Source organism: Acanthochromis polyacanthus, chromosome 14 (genome assembly GCF_021347895.1).
Source record: "Acanthochromis polyacanthus isolate Apoly-LR-REF ecotype Palm Island chromosome 14, KAUST_Apoly_ChrSc, whole genome shotgun sequence".
NCBI classification, from domain to species: Eukaryota; Metazoa; Chordata; class Actinopteri; family Pomacentridae; genus Acanthochromis; species Acanthochromis polyacanthus.
The window spans coordinates 30,750,378-30,775,579 of NC_067126.1; the positions used below are offsets into that span (position 1 = coordinate 30,750,378).

General features: G+C 38.5%; 1 protein-coding gene across 1 annotated transcript in view; it reads left to right on the forward strand.

Annotated features, from left to right (window-relative positions):
• The window catches only part of scn1laa (sodium channel, voltage-gated, type I-like, alpha), a 29,850-nt gene extending 9,800 nt beyond the window's left edge, over positions 1 to 20,050 (forward strand). Inside the window, exons 10-27 of the mRNA XM_051958529.1 lie at positions 896 to 1,102; positions 1,927 to 2,196; positions 3,420 to 3,791; positions 6,612 to 6,744; positions 6,833 to 7,071; positions 7,186 to 7,359; positions 8,761 to 9,117; positions 9,279 to 9,758; positions 11,864 to 11,993; positions 12,094 to 12,248; positions 12,486 to 12,659; positions 12,791 to 12,913; positions 14,932 to 15,201; positions 15,298 to 15,354; positions 16,187 to 16,328; positions 16,420 to 16,520; positions 16,624 to 16,894; positions 16,990 to 20,050. Coding sequence (XP_051814489.1) covers positions 896 to 1,102; positions 1,927 to 2,196; positions 3,420 to 3,791; positions 6,612 to 6,744; positions 6,833 to 7,071; positions 7,186 to 7,359; positions 8,761 to 9,117; positions 9,279 to 9,758; positions 11,864 to 11,993; positions 12,094 to 12,248; positions 12,486 to 12,659; positions 12,791 to 12,913; positions 14,932 to 15,201; positions 15,298 to 15,354; positions 16,187 to 16,328; positions 16,420 to 16,520; positions 16,624 to 16,894; positions 16,990 to 18,167 — 4,833 coding nt within the window. The 3' untranslated portion in view covers positions 18,168 to 20,050. The remainder of the gene's footprint in view (positions 1 to 895; positions 1,103 to 1,926; positions 2,197 to 3,419; positions 3,792 to 6,611; positions 6,745 to 6,832; positions 7,072 to 7,185; positions 7,360 to 8,760; positions 9,118 to 9,278; positions 9,759 to 11,863; positions 11,994 to 12,093; positions 12,249 to 12,485; positions 12,660 to 12,790; positions 12,914 to 14,931; positions 15,202 to 15,297; positions 15,355 to 16,186; positions 16,329 to 16,419; positions 16,521 to 16,623; positions 16,895 to 16,989) is intronic.
• Positions 20,051 to 25,202: the final 5,152 nt, after the last annotated feature.

The following is a 25,202-nucleotide window of genomic DNA, read 5'->3' on the forward strand; positions in this document are numbered from 1 at the left end:
CAGGATGCTGTGTTTAGGTCACTGCTTCTCTAAGTACAGAAAGAGGCGGTGCTTGCTGTGTTAAAGAGACACAAGCATTCTTCCAACACAATATTAGTAGTAAAGATAAAATACAGAGAATCCTGTTTAAACAAAACCTCTAAAGACAGTGCAGGTGCATCTTGGTCAGAGGAAAAAAATTAATCCCACTGTGTCTTTAGCAAACATGGCTTGAAAGGCAGTAAATACACAAATATGTGTTCAATGAATAGACATCTGCTTTACATTGTAGTATCAACAAGTAAAGCAAACAGCAAAGCAACAAAGGTCCCATGGGCAAATCTTTCTAGTGCTGTGTGTAATTAGGTGGGAGTACCATAACCATCAACAAGCTCTCTTTATGTTAAGATATCTTTTTCCCCCTTTTTACAATGTTAGATAACTTTATTCAATGTTAATTTAACTACTTAGTTAGTTGTCTTCCTGGTCATCATTGTGCTGGGTAAATGAAACAGTAGTCTGACTTGAGGGCAATGCGAGCATTGTGATGAATTTGCACACCAGACTTATCAGATTATTGACAGATTTGGCTTGAGGTTGTCACTGCATTAATTTGGTTTACAGAATTCCATGGATGTTTTTTTTTTTTTTTTTACTCCTAAATGAGTTTATCTATTTTGTTATGATATATTGGCCACAGACAAATATGTGGAAATACAGAGTCAAATATATAAATTTTGCTCAAACATAATCATAATAATATGTTTTACATTCTCCATACACAATCCAGACAGTTTATCAAATGATTTACAGAAGGGCAGGGATACAGAAGAAGTAAAAATACAAAATGAATATGTTGGATAGAAAAATAATAATCATATTAAGCATACCAGAACCTTGTTTATTTTCCTTCCAGACATTGCGAGCAGCCGGGAAGCCCTACATGATCTTTTTCGTGCTGGTGATTTTCCTTGGCTCCTTCTACTTGATCAACCTGATCTTGGCTGTAGTAGCGATGGCATATGAGGAGCAGAGCCAGGCCACCATAAAGGAGGAGAAGGAGAAGGAGGAGGAGTTTCAGGCCATGATTGAGCAGCTGAAACAGCAGCAAGAGGACGCTCAGGTACGTTGACTCCCAACAAGAACAGATTCCAATAGGTTAGAATGCAACTTCTTTCCAGCACTAGAAATAAATTGTTTAAAATCTTTTTTAAGCATCTGTCATGAAGAGTATACTTTTAACACAACATTCTACGACTGCAGACCAAGAAGACTGAACTCAGGATGTCACATATATCCACCGCAGTTAACTTGTAGTTTATATTCTCACCTGCAATATGGTAGTTTACATAATGTTTAGATGGCAGAAACAGCAAACTACTTAAACAGCCCATGCATAACTGTGTATAGATCTACACTGTTTCTAACTGTAGACATGACAAACACAATCTTTTATGGTAAACTGACAAAAAAAATAAAATCTGCTGGATTTTTTTCTTTCTATGCCAATATTTTAGCTGCAAATATTGTTTCTTTAAAATAATTACCTCTGCAACCTCATGTACTCCACAATATTTGACTATGAATGTGAATCCTGTATACTGGAAACTCTACTCATTATGAGCTCTGTTTGTGACCATAAAATGTATTCGTTTATGGCAGTCAGGAGGGTTCATAATGTTCTGGATTAATATTAAATCAATCTTTGACATGTCCGTGCAGATTGCAGATATAAGAGACACTTATTGCATTTAGGAAGTCCAGTGACAAACAAGACATTAATAAAACAAAAACTCTCTGTGCATCCCATGTTCTTTGCATAAAAATTAAGATCTTTGATTCAAAATTCTGTTTAGATTCAAGCTGAACCTAGACTTAGTAAAACTGTTATAAAAAATGTAGTTTTTCGATCTGTTTGCCATCGTTGTCCTCCCTCTCCTCTTCCAGGCAGCAGCATCTGCAGCTGTAGCAGAGGGCGGGGAAACCAGTGGCAAGGTTGGTGGCACTGAGAGCTCCTCCGATGCATCCAAGCTGAGCTCCAAAAGTGCCAAAGAGAGACGCAACAGGAGAAGAAAAAGAAAGGAGGAAGAGGGAAAAGGGACGGAGGGGAAGATTCCTAAATCTGAGTCACAGAACAGTATAAAGAGGGCTCGCGGCCGCTTCTCTGTTGATGCAAACCTGCTCAACTATGACATGAAATGCTCATCCGCACATCAGGTATAGTGCCAGCTGTCAGTATGATTTATCTTAAACTATGGCTCTGCTTTTATTTTGACATGTCCCTTTTCAATTAGAAAGCATTTTTCTGCAATCCCTTACTTCTTCCGTCTCTATCTTAATTATCATAACTGCTAACCAAGCAAGAATGATACAATTGTAGTAATTATTACGCTTTTTCAACCTAAATTCAATGTTTTCTTTAACAATTTAAACCAAATTACAATTTACTGCACTGTAATTTTCTATAAGCTCTACTATTGTGTCATAAATTTTATTTTAAAGTACAAATCACACTTGTTTTCTTGCAAAATTATGTGAAAATAGTGAGATATCATCAAGACTGTGATATAGCAGCAGTCCTAAAATGTATGCCTGCTCCAGAGGTGAATATTAAGTATTATTAATATTAAGTATTTTACCAGGATAAATCAAAACTCCAGTCTGTGATGACTGTTGCTTAATGTGAATTGCAGATAGCAGCTGTAAAGCTCTGTATATCCTTTGTCAAGAGGAAAACTCAGTGGCTTTTTTCAAGCTCTTGGTTGAATTCAGAATGAATGACAGGCATAAGAAGCAAATGGACTGATGATGTGATTACCAAACTTTATCTTATATTACAGGTGTTTGAATGGCAGATAGCAATTGTTGGACTTTAGAGTCTTCACTTTAGTATATGGTTCATTATTCAGTGCAGATGTGCTTAACATTTCTTCTCATTCATGAGCTGCTAACAAATTTTGTGATTGCTTTCATGTCCTGCCATTTTTTTTCACTGACATTTTTTATTGTCATCGGTGTCATCATCATCATCATCATCATCATCATCATCATCATCATCATCAGCTTCTTCTTCTACTTCTTTGTCTTCATCAGCTTCTTATGTTCTTGTCATTGTCAGTCACGGTCAGGATGCATTTTTAATTGTGTCATTTCCTTCTTGCAATGCTTATCATCCTTCTGAGCATCATCAACACAACCATCCTTTTCTTCTTCATCATCCTGATCATTATTGTGAGCGCCATCTTTACCATTCTAAGTCATCAGCAGTATGTATTATTATTTCTGCAGTACCATCACAACAATGTGTGACATCATCATGACATTTTTTTTTTTACATCTTTTTTTAATTTCTACATGTGAGGATCATTGTCATCGCCATTCTTTCCACTTTACGATCAGCATGAATCATGTATCCATTGGAGAATATTTTTCTCTCCTAGTCCTTTCTGAGTTTTCGTGGGCCCCTGTTCTCACCCAGACGGAACAGCAAGACCAGCCTTTTCAGTTTCCGAAGCCAAGTACAGGACGTGGGTTCAGAAAATGAGTTCGCCGATGACGAGAACAGCATTTTTGAGGACAACTTGAGTCGGAGGGGCTCTTTGTTTTTCCCCCAGAAGTGTGATCGACGGAGCAGCAGTATGAGCCAGTGCATCTTTATGCCGCGTCTCCGCCTTCCACCTAGTGGGATCAGGCACAGCTCAGTAGACTGCAATGGGGTTGTGTCCCTGGTGGGTGGGAACTCACTGCCAGCATCGCCGGTGGGGCTCCTTCTGCCCAAAGTGACGGTAGATATGGCCTCAACTGGAGACAATGTAAGAAAGGATTGTCTAAGTCAGATGGCCTTGTTTCATCTGCTTATAAGTCTAACATAGCTTTGACTCTGTTTCTGCTTCTTTCTATTTAATCTTTGCATTTTTTTATGTCTGGCACACACAGTGTACATTAATTGTTTTAAGCAGACATCACATTTGTGATACTTGGCATTATTGCTAATCATTTTCCAAAGTATCGCAGTAGTTTAAATTAGTGTTTATGTTACAGGCATCCATTCAATCAATTTCAGCAAAATACATTACTGGTCAAAAGTTTTAGAACGCCCCAGTCTTTTTCAATTTTTAATTGAAGTTCAAGTTCAGGGAATAGCTTGAAATGGTGCAAAGGTACGTGGTGAACTGCCAGAGGTTAAAAAAAAGGCAAGGTTACCCAAAGCTAAAACATAATGTGCATTTCAGAATTATACAAAGCGGCCTTGCTCAGGGAAGAAGAAATGGGTGAACAAGTTAAAGCTGTTCTGCAACAATGGAGGTTGATCATGTCTTGAAAGCTGGTGCTACTCAGTCCTACAGGTGTCCCAACTTTTCTTGATTATTTACAGCCTCTTCTGTCTCATGAAAGTGGTGTTGGAACACACCGTGGCATCATACTCGAGAGCATTATTTGAACAGTATTGTACTGCGGAAAGTAGTGTGTTGCTAGAAAAATGGTGTGGAAAAGGCTAATTAACAATAGAAGAGAGACAGACCATCATAACACTTACAAATGCACCGGTAGGTCTTTCCCACAGAGAAATTGCGAAGAAAGTCAATGTGTCAGTCAGTACAGTTTTCCGTACCATCAAAAGGCACTCCGAAGTTGGGGGGAAACTCTGACGGGAAGAGGTCTGAAAGGCCCAAAGCCACAACAGAATCAGAAGACAAGTTTCTTCAAGCACAGCTTAATAGTGGTCTTAGTAAGTAAGTCTCAGTTTCAACTGCGAAGAGAAGACTTTGAGTTGTAGATTTGAAAGCATAGACTGTATATAAAGATGGACGTAGCATCTGGCTCCAAAATTGAAGCCAACCCAAAAGTGTCAAAAACTTGCAATATCACGCCGTCTGCTAGGGTTGGCTCCAAAAAGCTTTTGCTCCATAGATCCCAATTCATTTCTGGAAAAAATAAAATTTGATAGACTGATGTTCTACAGCTCAGGATTTTTTTCCTCGTTAGTTTTCAGGGTCAAAATGAGAGATCAGGTGGCCGATCTTAAAATAAATCAATACTGAATTTTAAATAAATTGTTAAAGTTGGCGGAGCCAGGGGGCGTGGCTATTCTTGATTGACAGTCCCATTGACTGGTCCTGCCCCGAGTTGCTCTCCGGTCCAGCCTGTTTGATGACGTTTTTTACGTCACTGGCTCCAAAAAATCCAAAATGGCCACCAGGAAGTAGCAAAATCCGGGCTTCATTTTCTCGGTGTTGAAACCAACAGGTGACGTCACGGTTAGTTCACTCCTGTTTGAAAGGTCGAGTCTGAGCAAGAAAGCCATTGCTAAGACATCTCAATAAGAATAAGAGGCTTGCCTGGGCCATGAAACACCACCAATGGACTACTGAAGACTGAAATCAGGTATTATAGACTAATGAATCAGAATTTGAAATCTTTGGTTCATCATTCAGGATTTTTGTACACTGTTGAGTAGATGAAAGGATGGTTCCTCAGTTTGTAATATCAACTGTTAACCATGGAGGAGGAAGCGTGATGGTCTGGGTCTGTATTGCTGGGTCCAGGGTCAGTGACTTGTACAGAGTTACAGAGATACCCTGAACCAAAATGGCTACCAAAGCATTCTGCAGCACCATACAGTACCCCCTGGTATGCGCCGAGTTGGTCAGGCTTCATCCTACAGCAAGATAGTGGCCCAAGACACAAATTCAAGCTATGCCAGAACTGCCTTAGGAAGAAATGACAAGATGGTAAGCTTGAAAACATGGAGTGGCAGCACAGTCTCCAGACTTAAACCCCATGGAGCTGGTTTGGGATGAACTGGACAGAAGAGTGAAAGCAAAGTAAAATACAAGTGCCACACATTTATGGGAACTTCTGCAACAGAATGAGGAAGAACTTTCTGGAGAACATTTGATTTCCCTTGTGGACAGAAAGCCACAAGTGTGTTCAGCTGTTAAATCTGCCAAAGGTGGCTAGTTTGATGAGTCAAAAGTTTAGAATTCATTTTGGTTTCTAAATATATTTTTTGGAACTTCATTTATATATTTGTTCTGTGCTTTCATTTCAGAGTACAGTGAAACATTAAAATGCATAATTTCCAATAAAGAACTGGAAAAATTGGGGTGTTCTAAAACTTTTGACTGGTAGCGTATGTGGCTAAGCATGGTTAACGATATAAGCAGTAAGCAGTTTTTTTTTGTTTTTTTTTTGCATTTTAAACCAACTTTCGATCCTTCAGAAATATCTGTTTCTGCAATCAAAGTAACTCAAGGGAAAGTGTGTTTCACACAATTTCATATTATGGTTTGTGCCTTGAGTTTTGACTTGGAACACAGTTGATAATGGTCAGGAATATCAACAACTATGTTCCAATTATTACACTTCTTTATCTGCTGTGATTTGCAAGCATAATTCCTCTGTTGTCACGGAGAACTGTACTGTAAGATGTTATTCTAGGAGACACTCTGGTATAGACATATGCAGCTTTCTAAAGTAAAATGTCCTCTGCTTGTTATTTTAATGTTCTTTTGTGTTAGTGAATTGTAATATTAACATGAAATCTTGACAACGTTCCCATTTGTCAATAGTGACATAAAGCTTCTTTTCAGGAATGCAGTTGTATCTTTAACAGTGATTGTTATCTCCAGGTTGATACAACTGACACGGAGTACAGACCTGCCACTGGGGGGACATACCAGGAGTTTTTGGACCCATTTGACGGCCCAGAGGCCAGACAGAGAGCTCACAGCATAGCCAGTGTTATTACCAGCACAATGGAGGGTAAGTATTCTATATCATGCCATAAACATCCAATCTTGATTATATCTAGAATACTAAAAAAAAGCTAACTATATTTGTTTATCATCAGAGCTTGAAGAGTCAAGACAGAAGTGTCATCCTTGCTGGTACAAATTTGCCCACACCTTCCTCATCTGGGAATGCTGTCCCTTATGGCTGAAAATCAGGAAAATGGTGAGGCTAATTGTGATGGACCCATTCACAGATCTCACCATCACCATCTGTATTGTACTCAACACTTTGTTTATGGCTATGGAGCATTATCCAATGTCCGATGACTTCAGCAAAGTATTGACTGTGGGCAATCTGGTAAGTTGACTGTAGATTAATTTGTAGAGTACTGTATTTCTACAAATGTTTTATCAATGGACAGTATTATTTATTTGTGTGTGTATGTGTTTGTGTGTGTATTTGTGTGTGAAGGTATTCACTGCCTTCTTCACGGCTGAAATGGTCTTCAAGATCATTGCTTTGGACCCGTATTATTACTTTCAGGAGGGATGGAATATTTTTGATTCAATCATTGTCAGTTTAAGCTTGATAGAGCTTGGTTTGGCAGATGTGTCCGGGATGTCTGTTCTGAGATCATTCAGATTGGTAAGTTCTACAATACATATAAGTGGCAAGAAGCAAGTGAACCATTTGGCATTATCAGCATTTATGTAGAATGCGGTTCTGAGCAGATGAAATCTATTTGAACTAATAGCACACAACACACTGTATTGCATTGTCCATACAAAATACATGACATAAATATTTGCAGTACAGGTTGGAAAAAATGAACCCTGAAAATAATCCGTCCATCCATTATCTATACGCCGCTTAATCCTCATTAGGGTCACGGGGGGCTGTAATCTATCCCAGCTGACTCAGGGTGAAGGCAAGGGATACCCTGGACAGGTCGTCAGTCTATCACAGGACTAGTCATGGAGACAAACAGGCACACTCACATTCACACTAGTTCAATTTGGAATCACCAGTTAACCTCAGCATGTTTTTGGACTTTGGGAGGAATCTGGAGCACCCATTGAAAGTAATAGTACAGAGAGACCTGGCAACCTCCACACAGAAAGATCCCAGACAAACAGGGGATCTTCTAGCTGTGAGGCGACGGTGCTAACCACCAAGCCACTCTGAAAGCAACAACATCAACAAAAGTAAACTACACTCCCTAGAAGTGGGTCCTCAGTAAAAATGACTTTATAGACATACTGCAGAAAGCTCAAAAATATAAAAGAAATGAAATCTAGAAGGATAAAGGCTTACAAGAAGTTATCAAAGCTAGGTATCATTTTGATCAACAAGATATATCATCGAGCAGGCATGTTGTCCACCGCAGAAGAACAAACCAAAAACAACTTCACTGTACATCTTGACAGTCCAGAATTCTACTGGAAAAATGTTCTGTGGACCAATGAAAGGAAATTTGATTTGTTTGGAAAGAACATGTAGTGCTATGGTATACAAATGGCACTATAAACCAACATGAAAACACATCATAATTCGGAGCAGCTTTGCTGATTCTGGGCTGAGACACCTCGGTATCATGGAGGGGAAATTGAAGTCCCAGGACAAGATATCATGGTAGAAGCAGAGTGATACAGCTGTGCATTGAATTGAAACATCAAGAATTCAGAATAAATTCAAATAAAGAAAATCTGCTGAAGTAGCTCTATAAAGAGAATTCAAAATTCCTTGTGAACCTTGTGCAGATCTTCCCACGAGAAAGGTTATTGCTGCCGAAGGAGGTTTGGCCAGTTTATTTCATCAAAGTGGTAACTCAGCTTTTTCACTTTCATAGGGAATATCGTCTGTTCATCAATGATACAGAAGATTGTAGTTGTTTTATTAGCTCACGCACATTGTTCTTAAATGTAGATAAATCCAAAGTGTTCACATACTTTTTCTAGCCACTGAATGACATACCAAATACAATCTGATGTATTTTAAGTGCAGGAACACATGAAATGACTCATTTTCTGTTTTCTTTTTTCACAGTTGAGAGTTTTCAAGTTAGCTAAATCCTGGCCCACTCTCAACACACTCATCAAAATCATTGGTAATTCAGTGGGGGCTTTGGGCAACCTGACCCTGGTGCTCGCCATCATTGTCTTCATCTTTGCTGTGGTGGGCATGCAGCTGTTTGGAAAAAAGTACAAGGACTGTGTGTGTAAAATCTCTTCTGACTGCACTCTGCCTCGTTGGCACATGAATGACTTCTTCCATTCATTCCTCATTGTGTTCCGAGTGCTTTGTGGAGAGTGGATAGAGACCATGTGGGACTGTATGGAGGTGGCTGGGACTACCATGTGCCTCATTGTCTACATGATGGTCATGGTCATTGGAAACCTTGTGGTACAATACATCTTTTACACTCAATTCATTAGTTCCTCTCATTCAGCTCTTTTAAATTTAGCTGGCTAATATAAGAAATATCTATTCATGATGTTTTGTTGTAAGTTTAAGTGAAATAGCTCATAGATTAATCTAGCATTAATCTTGTCATCATCTGATAGGTGCTGAACTTGTTCTTGGCCCTGCTGCTGAGCTCCTTCAGTGCCGACAACCTGGCAGCGACAGATGATGACAGCGAGATGAACAATTTGCAGATTGCTATCGAACGGATTCACAGAGGCATTGCTTTCATGAAATCACTGCTTCGAAGCAGCTGCAGCAGTGTCTGTCTCAGGGGCAAGAAGAAAAAGAATGGTGAGGACAAAGCCCTGGATGAGCTCCACAAACCTCTAGGGCCGAATGGTGTCCCCAACCATTTGATCAAAGACTTCCCTAAGAATGGCAATGGAGATGTGACCGGAGTCGACAAAACTGGAGACAAGTACATAGTTTGCAGCAAGAGTGATGATTCTATAATGTCTTTCATCAACAATCCCAGTCTGACTGTCACTGTTCCTATCGCTGTGGGAGAGTCTGACTTTGAAAATCTTAACACAGAAGACTTCAGCAGTGCCTCATCTGAAATAGCAGCATGCCACATGGTAAGGATACTTTTCTCAGTCGAACGACTTGGTCTGTTAAGATGTGTTTTCTGTTCGAGATGACACAACTTTAGAGCCAGTGTTGGATCATAAAGGATTTTCATGTGAGTGGATACTGTTGTTGAGAGTAGTAAGGTGTTGCCTTACAGGAGGTGAAGCCCTTGCTTTACAGTCTACAGTCATAGCAGTGAGATGTGAACATGTTGTTTCCCTTATATACTCCATAATAAACCATTACCAGTGTGCAGATTGCATTATGTGGCATTTAAGCCTGAGTGCTGGAGAGATGAGTCCTCTACCTAACAGAGACTCTGCTTTTTATTGTGGAAAAGCTCATACAGAGAAAAAACAGAAGCACACTGACTGTATACATTATGATTATTGCCATGTTGTTGATGCGATGTGTTTATGTACTTGTTGGTTTGATTGTTACAGAAACTCATTTGCATTGTGGCTTTCTTTTTCGATTTCTTAGCTGTAAATCACTTCGCCTAGTGGAAGTGTTTCATAGGAAGATTAGCAGACGTTTACAATGTGATGTTGTTGTTTGCTTGCTGCTGCTTTGCTGCGGATGCTGTAAGAGTTTTAGCAAACTTGTAAAAACACTTTAAAACACATTACAGTCATCATGGAGTGCCTCATTTACAATAACGATCCAATAACCTTTTAGCAAATCGCTTATCATTATTTTGTGGCTTTGCTTCATTCACTGGAAAAGTTTTTTTTCTATTCACCAGCCCTCCTCATATATTTCTATATATTTATTGGTTAAACTGAATATTAAAAACACTTTTCAAAGCAATGTAGTCCAGTACACCGCCCACCCGTATGGTCTCTATGAAAAAACAAATGATAGGATTATCACTTTTCTGATCATGTCAGGAAAGCCTAAATGTTTAAGCTTTGAAAAGTAGAGTTGGGGCAAGGACGTTGTTTTGGATTGTGGATGTATTGTGTAGGCTAACAAAGTGCTGTGTGAGTGTATGCTTGAGGATGATGGCAACACAAAGCATTTTGTTGTGATTTCCTTGTTTAAACACATACAACGGTTTCTGCTAACAGTGCTGTAATTGCAGTAATTCAAAATAACACTTAAATGTACAAAAGAAAACTAAGTATTTAGTGTTCCACAGCTGACTCTTGATTTTGCTCAAATGTAACATAAAGCATTTCTCGCAGAAACAGAATGGCAGGATTGAAGCACAATCTGTGATAACACTGACCTTAGTGCGTGCAGTGTATCGCAGTAACATGCTTACATCATTCTCTGCACTGCATTAGCTTCTCCCTCCCCAGCCAAGTGCTCCTGCCTTCTCCAGGAAGACATTCAAGCTGTTCTCATGCTATTAGGAGACACACCCTGCTGACAGCCATACAACAACAGGCTGAAGAGAGACCATACAGCTGCTGTGAAACACTGTCAGACTTCAAATCCCCAGCTGCTTATGGATATTTTCTGCTTTTTACATCTTAGCTTACTGGTGGCAAAGACCTGTGCAAATCGTGTGTGTGTGTGTAATTGACTAAGCAAACATTTGATAGTTAAAACAAGTCGTGGTGATGGGCAGACAGATGTAGCATGCTCTTATCTCTCTACAATGAAATAGAGTTGATAAGGAGGGAAGACAACAAGAGCAACTGTAAAGCTTATTGGCTCCTCAGTTAATGACCACTCAGCTGTATTTATCACATCAGGGAAACTTGCAATTATGGTCAGAGATAGTTGAGAAGTTGACAGCCATATTCTGTCAATTTTTGTACATGTGTCTTTCACATTATGTGCAATATTAAAGATGAACAAGACACCTTTTGTTTTGTTTTTTTATACATTTGATTTAACCTTAAACTGAATGCATGTCGGTAAGTCCTCACTAACAGCCTTGAACATGCACACACACATCTGCTTCAGTGACAATTAAAACATATCATTTTTCTATGTCTATGAGCAAGTCTCTGTGTTTTTTTTTTTTTGGACTGTTTGGTAAGAATACAGTTTTCCTTTGGAGAGAAACACATGAAATGTGGGCACAGTCAGTCTCTTAAAATTGCCATGACAATTATATTTGCTCAAATAACACTAGTGAACTTAATCCTCTGTTTTACAGAATGTAGAAGATGACGGGCAGTTCAGCTCTTCTGAGGGCAGCACAGTGGTTGGTCTACCAGCTGGAGAAGGAGATTCTCTAGACTTTGAATTAGAAGAAGCTATGGACCCTGACGCCTGCTTTCCTGCTGGTGAATAACTATGTAGCTGTAACCTCCTACAGCCTTAGTTTTAATCAGATTCAGACATATTATATGATTAAAACACCACCTCCTATTTGTCTGTTGTCAGCCTGCGTGCGAAGGTTCAAGTGTTGTCAAGTAAATGTGGATGTGGGCTTCTGGAAGATGTGGTGGACGCTGAGAAAAACCTGTTATCGGATAGTGGAGCACAACTGGTTTGAGAGCTTCATCATCTTCATGATCCTGCTCAGCAGTGGAGCACTTGTAAGTCAATGCAGAAAGAAATACAAAGCTTTTTTTGGACCTCTGTTGTGTCATGTCCTATCTGGCATCTCTCAGGCAGCAGACTGCAGTGTTTAAGGACATTTCCTTTATGTAATTAAATTAGTCCGGTTCTGTCTTTAATAATATGTTCTGACTGCTGTGGTTTAGGACAATCCAAAGATATTCTTGTGCTTGTTTGTTGTTACTGAAGTTCTCTCTGTCTGTGTTCTCATTCAGGCATTGGAAGACGTCTATATTGAGAAGAGGAAGACCATTAAAACAATGTTGGAGTTTGCAGACAAAATATTCACCTATATTTTCATTCTGGAGATGTTACTGAAGTGGGTGGCATATGGATTTGCCAAGTATTTCACTAATGCCTGGTGCTGGTTGGACTTCCTCATTGTTGATGTAGGTTGGAACACTGGACACACACATACACTTATGTTGTCAGTAACGTTCATGCTCTAGCATCTGAGAAAGCTCCCTTTAAAGGTGTGATGTGTTTCTTCTGCTCATGAGTGTGTCTCCATGTGTTCCAGGTCTCACTGGTCAGCCTGGTAGCCAATGCTCTAGAAATTAATGAACTTGGTCCCATCAAGTCTCTGAGAACCCTGCGAGCTCTGAGGCCCCTGAGAGCCCTGTCACGTTTCGAGGGCATGAGGGTAAGAGTCCTGGATTTCCCCAACCATTCTGAGTCTTGATGCCCTGTCTACCACAAGTTTGGTGAAAAAAAGCATAACACTTTATGTCACTGCAAGACCCCAAAAATGTTTTCCATGTAAATGACACCTTCCTTTCCTTCCCTACCCCGCTTTCTCCACATATTATTGGTCCTCCTGTTTAGCTTTTAACTCCAGTGACACAGGACTTTGGTGAAAGAATAGTTTGACATTTGGCAAATTTCTTCCTCAGAGTTAGATACTTTCCTCCGTCCACCAAATATGCATCCCAGATTTTAGCTTACGGTAGCATATAGACTTGTGACTGGAAAAAAACACCCATTGCTTTGAGGACCACCATTCTGGAGGCTCAAGTTTGGTATTTAGCCAAATTCACCATCCTGGTCTTTTGAAACCTGGAGTAATAGGTAAGCAGTGAATTTAACTGGAGAACTCAAAAACACTAGCATGGCACTGTCAATCAAAAGGTAGCCCCGCCCTGAAACATATTGCACTTTTTTGTCTATTTTGCTTTAAATTGAACAATAATTTGCAAATTCAACATCATGCTGTATATAAAAGATCTTGAAACTAGTGAGTGAGGCCATAAAGTAATTAGGAAAGTGCCTCCTGAGGTAAAAAATCAAGGAAGGAGCAAGATTTTTTTTCATAAACGTCTTTGCAATCAGAATTTTCATGGCAACGAGAGGAGTCACCCTCTGCTGGCAATTATAAAGAATGCATGTGTAACGGACTACACTTTTCAAACCTGAAGGCTACGTACATCAATCTTTAATGCACAGTTTCTGGGACAAATAGCAAGACAGCTGAAAGAGAGGAATAAAATCAAGTTGTGTTTTTACAGAGTTGAGTTTCCACCGTTTCCTGGAATCACAAAATGTGACTATGACTAAAGTCTGAGTGTATAATGTACCAATGTATTGTGCTCTCATAAATGTGTACACTGCACAGTGCAGTGTTGTGCATTTTAAAGTGAGCTGTCAATGATGATGCAAAGGTATGATGACAGGAAAGTGTTGGAAATCTTACTTGACTCACTGAATTCAACAGGACACAACATGGCGATTAGTATATTTAGTGGTGCTGGAGGTTAATTTTGTTACCCTTGGAGCCAGGCTAGATGCTTTCAGTCGTCATGCTAAGCTAAGCTGTTCGTCTTCTCTCTCCGACTTCATATTTAAACCAATGAAAGACCAGCATAAATCTCCCACTCTAACTCTAACTTACAGAAGAAAGTAAATATGTGTATTTCCCCAAATATCAAGCTATTCTTTTCAGTGGCATCATACCCCTTGTAGCAAAAATATAGTGACTCTTTTGTCATGTCATACTTTATAACATGCTGCCAGGCTCTGCTCTCAGTAGGGGTTGATAACTTATGTAACTGAAGGGCCATGATTGTAGTCTGCTGAAATCAATGTAGCATGTATTGATTAGCTGCTTTCATATTATGGTGGTCTAGTTTCACAGCACTGTTATGATGATCATCTTTCCTCACGTGGTAGCCAGTGAATTCCCTCATTTGCATGCACAGCTTCTCATGTGCGTCAGTAGTGCTACATTGGTTTCCATTATCATTTCACTGTTTTGGATACTGTGTCCTGCGTAATTTAACATTTTATTTATGTTTCTGTTTACAGTAAGCAAAATTTGTGGCATCCTCCTTCCTCTACAAGGTGTTCTTTTTCGATGTTTACCTAAAATTTAGTCAACCCACTAAAACTACTTTTAGAAACATAATATACTTTATTTGATCAGTCTCCTGCCTCCTCTCCTGATGCTTTTCCCAACTTTACCATGCCGTTATCATTGTATTTGAGCTTTGGTGTTAGTCATAGCTGTGACCAGGTCATGCTGATGTGTATGTTGGCACTGAAATGTTCACTCTTGTGTTTTCCTGTTCTTACCGTTACCGCAATATACAGTGTTGTGCATCAGTTCTAAACTCTGCAATCTCTGCCTGCTGTACAGACATTTCATGTTTGTGTGTTGTTGTGCAGGTGGTTGTCAATGCCCTACTGGGAGCAATTCCTTCCATCGTCAATGTGCTACTGGTGTGTCTCATCTTCTGGCTCATCTTCAGCATCATGGGCGTCAACTTATTTGCAGGAAAATTCTACAGTTGTGTCAACAGAACCGATGATAAGCCTTTGCTTCCAGAAAAAGTGAGAAACGTATCAGACTGTTTTCCCAATGACACTGTCCGCTGGAAAAACGTTAAAGTCAACTTTGACAATGTGGGCATGGGTTACCTTGCACTATTGCAAGTGGTAAGTAACTAAAAATGTTTGAATATCAAATAATTGCACAATTGGTGCATTTCTAAGCATGCAAGCACGTTCTTTGTTGTATTCATTTCTATATAGGCTACATTCAAGGGCTGGATGGACATCATGTATGCTGCTGTGGACTCCCCAAGCAAGGTAATCAAATTTTCATTGTTTAGCTCATCCTGGTCCTTTTCACAACCGTACTGAAAAATAACACCTTTGAACATATCAATATTTTAAGTTACTATGCACAAAATGTATTCATGAATTTATGTATGCATTTATGTATAAACGTATTTAGACTTGGCTTTTTTGTTTATAAAGTTTTTTGTTGTTGTTTTATGTTTGTTGCGGATGAAACTCTGAAAGTTTGAATCTGTGTTTTTGAGACTGTTATAGGTACAATCCAGTTTCAAGTTGGAAATGTTTAGCCATGGCGTTGACTGCTTGTTTCACTCATGATCTTTCTCACGACATATAAAAATGGGCTTGTTAATTTTGTAAAAAATTAGATTTTTCAAGAAGGCAATGCAAAATGTGTCAGACTGTCAACATGTAAGCTAAGCTAGATTGATCTACTTTTGTTTTATTTTTTACCAACATGTCAAAGCTGTACTGAGCTATCGTGGTCCATTGAAAAATAATTTGCAGCATTTTTTTAAATGAATGGTCTTAATTTTCCAAGAGATTAATGGACTGAGAAGCCGTTAGATGAAGGCAATGGGCTGCAGTTCGCCTTTAACTCTTCAGCAAAATAACCAACCAAGCTATGCTGTTGTGTGGAGAGTAGTTTTCATGTGCAGCGTAAAATCCATTTTCAGTTGTATATGTGGCTATCTTTTGTATTAGAACAAAAAGAGTTTCTTTGGCTTTGCTGTAGACAAATTCTGCAAAGGTGCTCTAGTAGTGTTTGCTTGCCCCAGAATTCTAGAATCTGTGGAAGTAAATCATTAAATCATGTCTCTATTTTCTGTCATTATTATAGCAGGGAGAGCAGCCAGAGTATGAGATCAACCTGAAGATGTACGCTTATTTTGTTGTTTTTATCATATTTGGAGCTTTTTTTACTCTCAATCTCTTCATCGGTGTCATCATTGACAATTTCAATCAGCAAAAGAAAAAGATAAGTATCAAATCTGCTTTCTCAACAACTTGTGATATTTTGACTTCTAGCGTTTTGCCGGGATTTAACAAGCCTTGCATGCTCTCTTTACTTAGGAGGTCAAGACATCTTTATGACTGAAGAGCAGAAGAAATACTACAATGCCATGAAAAAGCTGGGTTCAAAGAAACCACAGAAACCCATTCCTAGACCTTCAGTATGTAACTTTAAACATGACTGCAGCTTATTTGAATCAGAAATATGATGCCTTTATAGCATTAAAAACTATATTTTTACTTCTTAACCTTTTATCTTTTTAGAACAAGATTCAAGGATACATCTTTGACTTCACCACAAAGCAAGCATTTGATATTGCAATTATGGTTCTAATATGGCTCAACATGGTAACCATGATGGTGGAAACTGATGAACAGTCTCCAGAGAAGGATTATGTCCTCAAAAAAATTAATGTATTTTTCATTATCGTCTTCTCTGGAGAGTGTTTGTTGAAGGTGATCTCACTTCGCCAGTACTACTTCACAAGTGGCTGGAATATATTTGATTTCATCGTAGTGATCCTATCAATTCTTGGTATGAGTCACTTCTGTTTGCTCTCACATGTTTTCATTTTATCATTATAGCTGTGCCATTTACAGTGTGTATTATGTTTTTCTTCCTCTCTCTAGGTATGTTTCTCTCAGAGCTGATAAAAAAGTATTTTGTCTCACCCACCTTGTTCCGAGTCATCCGATTGGCTCGCATTGGCCGCGTCCTCCGCCTTATTAAAAGTGCTAAAGGAATCCGCACACTGTTGTTTGCCTTGATGATGTCACTTCCTGCCTTGTTCAACATCGGCCTTTTGCTCTTCTTGGTGATGTTTATCTATGCTATTTTTGGAATGTCAAACTTTGCTTATGTCAAGAGGGAAAGAGGCATCGATGACCTTTTCAATTTTGAGACATTTGGCAACAGCATGATCTGTTTGTTCCAGATCACCACCTCGGCAGGCTGGGATGGCTTGCTGCATCCCATTCTCAACAGACACGAAGATGATTGTGACAGTACCCAGGAGCATCCTGGCAGCACTGCTGTAGGCAACTGTGGAAATCCTCCTGTGGGAATTGCCTTCTTTGTGAGCTACATCATCATCTGTTTTCTTATTGTGGTGAATATGTACATTGCAGTCATCCTGGAAAACTTTGGTGTGGCGACTGAGGAGAGCGCGGACCCATTAAGTGAGGATGATTTTGAAATGTTTTATGAGGTCTGGGAAAGGTTTGATCCTCGTGCAACGCAGTTCATGGAGTACTATAAGCTTTCAGAATTTGCAGATGCTCTCGACCCACCGCTGCGCATTGCCAAGCCTAACAAGATTGAACTGATCTCTATGGATCTACCCATGGTGAGTGGTGAGCGCATTCACTGCCTAGACATCCTGTTTGCATTCACAAAACGTGTGCTAGGTGAGGGTGGGGAGATGGACATTCTAAGGGGGCAGATGGAGGAGCGCTTCATGGCCTCAAATCCTTCCAAATTGTCCTACGAACCCATCACTACCACCCTCCGCCGCAAACAGGAGGATACCTCGGCTGTTGTAATCCAGAGAGCATACAGACAGCATGTCAAGAACAGTAAAGGAATAGGTATTAGCCACTCTGACATGTCCAATGGAAACATTCAAAAGGATGAAAAGGCCATTGAAAAGGAAGACCTTGCCGCAGACCAACAAAAAAGTGAACTGCCCCCTTCAGCGGCTACTCAACCTTCATGTAATAGTGTGACAACAAACGGGAAAAACAAATATGAAAAGGACAAAAGTGAAAAGGAAGTTGTGAGCAAAGATGTCACAGAGGAAGACATATAGGAGAATGCTGGAGATGCAACAAAGACATTTTAATTAATGACAAAATGTTTACAACCTTTGAAAATGACATCCATTGGACTTCCTTCCTTAGTATGGATATCTACTATGCCAAACTGACTGTGCTTACTTGACTCTAGAGGCTGGTGCCTAAAATGGAAAAGTGGTTCATCAGGCTGTAGAAGGACTATTTTGGATGTTGAGGAGCAAGGATCCCTTTTGGCTGTGTTGCGTGGATGGGCAAAGTGTTCTGAAAGACACATTAGCTAATGCTTTAACTTCTATTGCAGCTAGTTCTGCTATCCAGTGTCTTGAATTATTTGCTATATCAATGGCTGTTGAGTTACTTAACCTAATTAATTTTCATGAGGAGACAAAATGTTATTACTTTAAGAAGTCACAGTTTGGCTTATTGAATTTTTATACATTTTTTTACTCCTCAAAGGGGTTGTTCCTTCAGGTATAGTCTTTACAATGAGTAAAACTGCTTTAAGGTTAGTCTTGCTGACTGACAGCACTTAGATTGTTTGACAAATCCAAGAGACAGTGTCAGAGTTGGGGTTAATTACAAATGTAGACCTGCATGAATGTTTCTCCAAGTTTATGCATGATAGAGTGTACTGATTTTACTATGTCTCTCCCAGTCCATCATGTCTCATGATGTGAAGTATAGACGTGACATGGTTGCTATTTATACATTACAGAAACATCACTTTAGCCTACCATTTGAACAAATCCAGCCAAGTGTGCTGATTGTGTTTATCAGTGTCAGAGCAGTAACCCTTGGCAGAAACACTTTGCACATTGTTGAATCATCAAAATCATTCACGTACGTCACCTCAGCCTCCTGTGTTCTACCTATGTACCATTTAAATATTGCAAATTATGTACAAATTTATCATGAAACTGTACTAAAAACAAAGCCCTTGATGGCTTTCGAAGCTGGAATTTTTTTTTTTTTTAAATATCGCACTGCAAGTCACCCTCTGCGAATTTACCTCACTTATCAGCAAACCTCTGACAGTTTAATCTGTAATTTTGTCTGTTTGTAGGACAGCAGCTTCCCTAAAAGGTTCCTAATGTGCCTACCTTTTCTTCATTTTGCCTCGTTTCTTCTTTAATTGGTGTGTATTCTGCAGTGATAATGACATCATGGAATATATAAAAGAATTCATATTGATTACCTGTGACATAAAACCAAATATATGCTCCATGTTCTGTTGTATTCAAGCAACAGACATGATACATTCAGCAGGAAGTGGGATAAGAATTTAAATGTCCTTTTTTTTTTCAATAAGACAAAGCCCTGTCTCATTGGTGGTGACTTTCCTTTCTAAGCTGTTTTTATGTAACATTTTTCTTGCTTTTTTTAATTTCAAAATGCTGACTGGGAAATAGTTTGTTGATCTTTAATGTTATTTTTGTGTGCTTTGTAAACTGTATTTTTTTCAGTTTACCTCTCAATCTTTATCATGATAAATATCTAAGATGGATGAAAGATGGCTCTGAATGATCTGAAGGATATGGCAGCACACATCTCATGTGCCCTTAGCTATTTCCTTCATCTGTTTACATTAAATATTGCTGTGTCACTTTTGTCGGTTCGTTTGCTCCCCACAACATTCGCCCCAAGCTGTGTCACAACTACATCTGTTCTTCTATGTTATAAAGTATAAATCCACTATTGTAATTACATTTTGCACGTAATTAAAATGTTCACTACTATACTTTATGCATACTGAAAGAATGTTTTGATTACATAGACTTTAACATCTCCCATCATTTATATGCATAATGCTTGTAGTGTATAACTAAACTGCATGCAACACACTGCTATAACCCATTTCACTGAAAAGCTAAAAGAATAAAGATTACATGTACGTCAAGTATGCCTATAACATTCATTTATTTACTGTTTAAAAACATGTGCAAGGTCCAGTGTAATATGTTTCTTTCTTCTCATTTGGGTTGAATGTGAGGTTGGAGTTGGAGGGGAATAGCAAGAAAATATTCTCCTACAATGAGTAGAGCTTGAAGTTTGGCTCTTTGTGCTTTGTTTACTTTGCTTGAGTTTTTGTCATTTGCTATCTTGTTTCAGTCACAATGAGCCTGTAATCACCCACAGTACGTCCTGCTTCAAATACGACTCTTTGTTAATTTGTTAGTACTTAATTTGTTTGTTAAAGATTCATTCTGTTAGTTTCTGTCTTTTGGCTATGTGCAGGTATTTGCATTGACATGCAGTTCTTTTCAATTGTGCAGTTCTTTATTTTTTAAGGGATTTGCTTGTTCAAACACTGAATGTGTATGATATGCATTATATATGTACTGTGCAGGGATTTTAGAAACAGGATGAAACTGCATTTTCTTCCTCTCAATATTATTAATGAGTTTACTTAGTTTGTATTATTTTAGTTAATCTATAGTTAGTCCTCAGTATTTGTGTAATGACCTATAAGAAGATCACTGGACACAGTAGAGTCAAGGAAAGTCTTGTTTGCTTAAAGTTCAAAGGGCACCAGAAAGACTGAAGCCTGTCAACAAGGAACTGACATTGCAACAAATATCATAAATTGATTGTAGTTGTAAATTATTGTAGCCTACCCCCTTGATTGAAGGATGACACTGATGAGTTTTTTTGGATTTATTGGGAGTAAACCCTCAAACTTCACCGTAAGAGCTAGAAAAACACAAAGCAACGTGTAAGCTATAAATGCTAACTCTTACAACCATTAGATGAACCTTAGCTTTAGTGATAAAAGTCAACAAATGTACACGTTCAGTTCCATGTAACACTCCAAATTGCTCTTCTTTACACACAAACACATACCTTGTGCGTCTTTCAAATGGGCTGCTAAGTGCAAAATATATATTGATGTACCAATGTCTCTCCATATCCTTATCCTTTTCTGTCTTATCGTTGCTGATAAGCTAATTCGCGCTCAGCTGCAACAGGAAGTGATTATTTCAAGGTAAGAGCATGAACCGGAAGTTACATTTAGCGATTGAAAATAAAGGTAAAACTCCAAAATAAAATACTGCAATTATCTTTGGCAAATAAAGAAATATACTAGGCTATTTACAATTATTTTCAACTAAGCTGGCAAATCATTTCCTCTCAGGATGATAACTGATATCACGACGGGTTTACATTACTGTCACACTTGCATTTTATTAATCACATGATCAAACCGTAGGCATTTGATTTTACAGACGACAAATTAAGTTAAAAACTGAGATAAAGTGTCTCCAAACTGGAATTTTCAAGTCTCCAATTCTTCAGGAAGAACATAATTCAATCAAAAGATATTTCTCATTCAGCATTTTGATTAGACAACGCCAAATATTCCAACTTTTAAGTACGTTAAAGCATCAGCTGGCTGAGCTATCCTCATACACTTAGCTTGGAAGCTAACTGTTTGTTTTGCTAACAAGCCACTTGGTAGAGAGCATTGTCTCACATGTTGGTCCAAAATTTGAAATTGTTGAGCAGTGATTGGTCCTTTAATTTATAACCCGTCTAGATTTTTGTAAGCATTAGTCAGCTTTTTAAGTTCCCCTTCGTTTCTCTTATTTCCAACCTCTAAGTTGTGTTCTGAGAAACACGTTTTAGTTGACAGCTGATGCACACAAATCAATTTATTCAAAATGTACTTAGAAATGAGCTCCTTCTCCCTTATATAAATATGTTTTGTGATACAATTTACTCAAGTTAGACTGATATAATCTCAGGAAAAGGATTTTTATCACGTTTGAAAAACCTGACTTGAAAGTCAAAACATGCCTGTTCATTTCCTTGTAACAGAATTAACAAACGCTTTTCTTGTGTTGAGATTTACCAAAGCCACATATTTTAGAAGCCAGGGGTTTGCTTCAACACTACCTCATTTTTATTTGGTCGTCAACATCCGAAATGACTAGCAGGCAATTTCAGAGATTCACGTTCATTAATGAATGAAGTTGATGAGTAACGTTCAGTTGTCTGTGGGTATTTAATTCAGAAAAATGGATCCAAAGTGCAAACCACAGAGATGACTCAGAGGCATTAAGTACCAACTTTTATAGTAATAAGCTGTCGAACTGTTGCAATACCCATAGCAACCAAACCACAATCGGCATTAGTTTCTTTCCAGAAAATGTAAAAGGTTGAAGTTATCAATGTCCATTTCCAAAATGAAGTAAGCACTCAAACTGTAATTGGTTCAGCTTATATTACTGTCTTGAATGTCTTGACATATTGAAAGCACTTATGAATGTTTGTCTTTCAGCAAATGATTTTGAGTGGCATGACAATTTACTGTGTCAATATTTCTTCAAAATATTTACTCACTTCTGGCCAGAATGGTACCTGTAGAACTAACTATGTGTGTACGTTTATTATGTTTTCATTTCAGTGTGCTGCATGTTTGAGCAAACATTCATGCAAAAAGCTAGAATCTGGTTTCTGAGTGTGCTTTGTGGCTTCTGGAAACTGAAGCATCTTAAGTGGGTGGAACATTTTATTAATTATTAATGACAATCAAAATATTCATTATAGTCCAACATTGCTTTTGCCTACTGTGGCTGCTGAACCCTGAGGGTAGTAAACAGGACGCTGATGGCAAAGTGCTGATTATTCCTGCCATTCTGTCTAACAACGATGATGTGATTATCACTTTGTGCCACACCCACTCACAGCACTTAATGGCTCGCATGTTGTTTCCCCAACAGGGCAGTGAGCAATTGAACCGTCTCCGAATAATTTTTTTTTGCCAGCCTGCTCTCAGAACTCAAGACATTATCACTGAAACCAACTGGCAATTAAAATGTCAAGATTCTTGTCCTGTAAAAATGTTTGCTTATTGTGTCAACCACCAACTGATGTAAGAGAGATTATGAAACGTAGTAAGTGACTGAAACCTGCACACAGCTAGTTGCAACAAGTGGATTACAGATTGCCCATTTTAATGACCGGTAAATCAAGAGTGAGTCTGCAGATTCTCCCTGCTGGTTGCCTGGCAACAAGACATCAAACTCCTTGCTAAACTGCATTAGGGTGGAAGGTCGGAAGTTGGTCTGCCGTCCCCACCCCTAGAGTCTTGCTAGCCGGGCAGTAATATGTGGACATGTTTATGTGAAAGGATGTGTATTTGGCCTGGGACCTCGCCACTGGTATGCATGGAGGGCCTTAGTCAAAAACGTTTCAGAGAGAAATCTGAGAATGCTACCTATAACAGCTCTATAATTTTATTTGCTGTGCATAGATGGGAAGAAAATCCCATTAGATTAGATAGTGGTGAATTCCCCCCCTACCTTCCCAGTGTGCTAATAGAGAGACACACAGACTGACAGAAAGACACACTTGCATTCACTTTTTTAACTCACCCTTGAAATCACACACACAGACACTCCCAAATCAAAACAGCACATACAAATATTGCAGTTCACCGACAACAACTTCTCAGCTAGAAATGCAATCATCAGATATTAGAATATTTAGTGAAAATGTGTAAGAAAGAAGACATTCCTGACTTACAATATTATACCTGTATGTTCACATTAACAAATTAGCACATGCATGAGTGCAAAGCAAATTTCAAGTAACTTTTTGTTTAATTATTACTGCAACACATGTGGAAAAAGATGAATGATTAGAATGATATATTTAGTGAACATTTGTAAGAAAGAAGACATTCCCGACTTACAATATTATACCTGTATGTTCACATTAGCAAATTGCAAAGCAAATTTCAAGTAACTTTTTTTTATTACTATTACTGCAACACATGTGGAAAAAGAAATAAAAGAGTTCATTAGCAAGTGAGCTGCTTGTATTATTGGGCATGGCGCTTTGATCAATAATGGTCTCTACAAACCACAATGGATATAGCCATTAGAATGCTATAGCAGTGTATCCCAGGGGCTCCATATTCCATCGTCTTCCTCTAATAGGTTTTCAGATGCATTCTTTGAAAGTGCAACAACACATACAGTATTTATTGCTCAATGCTAAGTACAACACCTCAGTTGTTCACCATGTAACTACTCTGTATTATTGAAAATATAATTTGTTTCATTTGGATTCATTTATAATGGACATAAAATAGTTAGTATTGATAAATAGACACTATTTATCATGTGTAATTACTCTTGTTAAGTAATCACGAGCAATATTAGTTGAAAAGTGTGATCAAAACTTGTGTGGTACAACACAGAAACATTTCCCATGAGGATACACAGAGCTCGATACCAACCTGATTTACTCTTTCATTGATGTGTGCTGTAGAGAGTAATGATTATGTGCCAGAGTTAGTGCTAAATAGTATCTGACAAGGCATGGAAAGGTCTCTCCTGGAACAGTTGCACCCATAGCTGGTCCGGCCATGGACTCAACACTGTAGACATCATACTTAGTAGTCAATGCAAGCTGTTGCATAACACTGGACCAACAATCCCCACTGGCTGGACAGAAATATCTTTCCACTGCACATGGTAAACTACGTAAAGATGTGCTAATGGTTGAGAATGTGTGCAAAAAGACGGGGTGAGTGACAGTATGGCTGCACAGTAACAAAAATGAGGCACAAGTTTTTCCTTAGCCAAATAGAAACAAAAGCCCAGCCCTACAAAAAGCTAACCACATTAATCCTACGTATGTGAGTGTAATCCAAGCCACTGGGCTTGCTCACATTATTTTCATATATTCAAAGTAAGCTAAACTTACTTTGACCTTTGACATGCACTGTTTTTTCTTGATGTTGCTTCACGTGTATCTAGGTGGAGTTGTGGGAAATTGGGTGAAATGTACAAATTACATTTATAATACTCTATATAGTATATTATATAGTACTGGATACAATGTAGCATGTTTTGACACAATATATTTTCCTTATTTTAGCTTTTCATTTAATTTAACAGAATTTTCTTTGACAGAATATTAACTAAGCTAACACGTTTTTATTAATTAGCTACTAATATTAGTAGTAGCAGTGGTGATGGAGGTGGTTTTGCATAAAAATGTATTGAAAAGGGTAGTTGCGCCACCTAGTGATAGACATG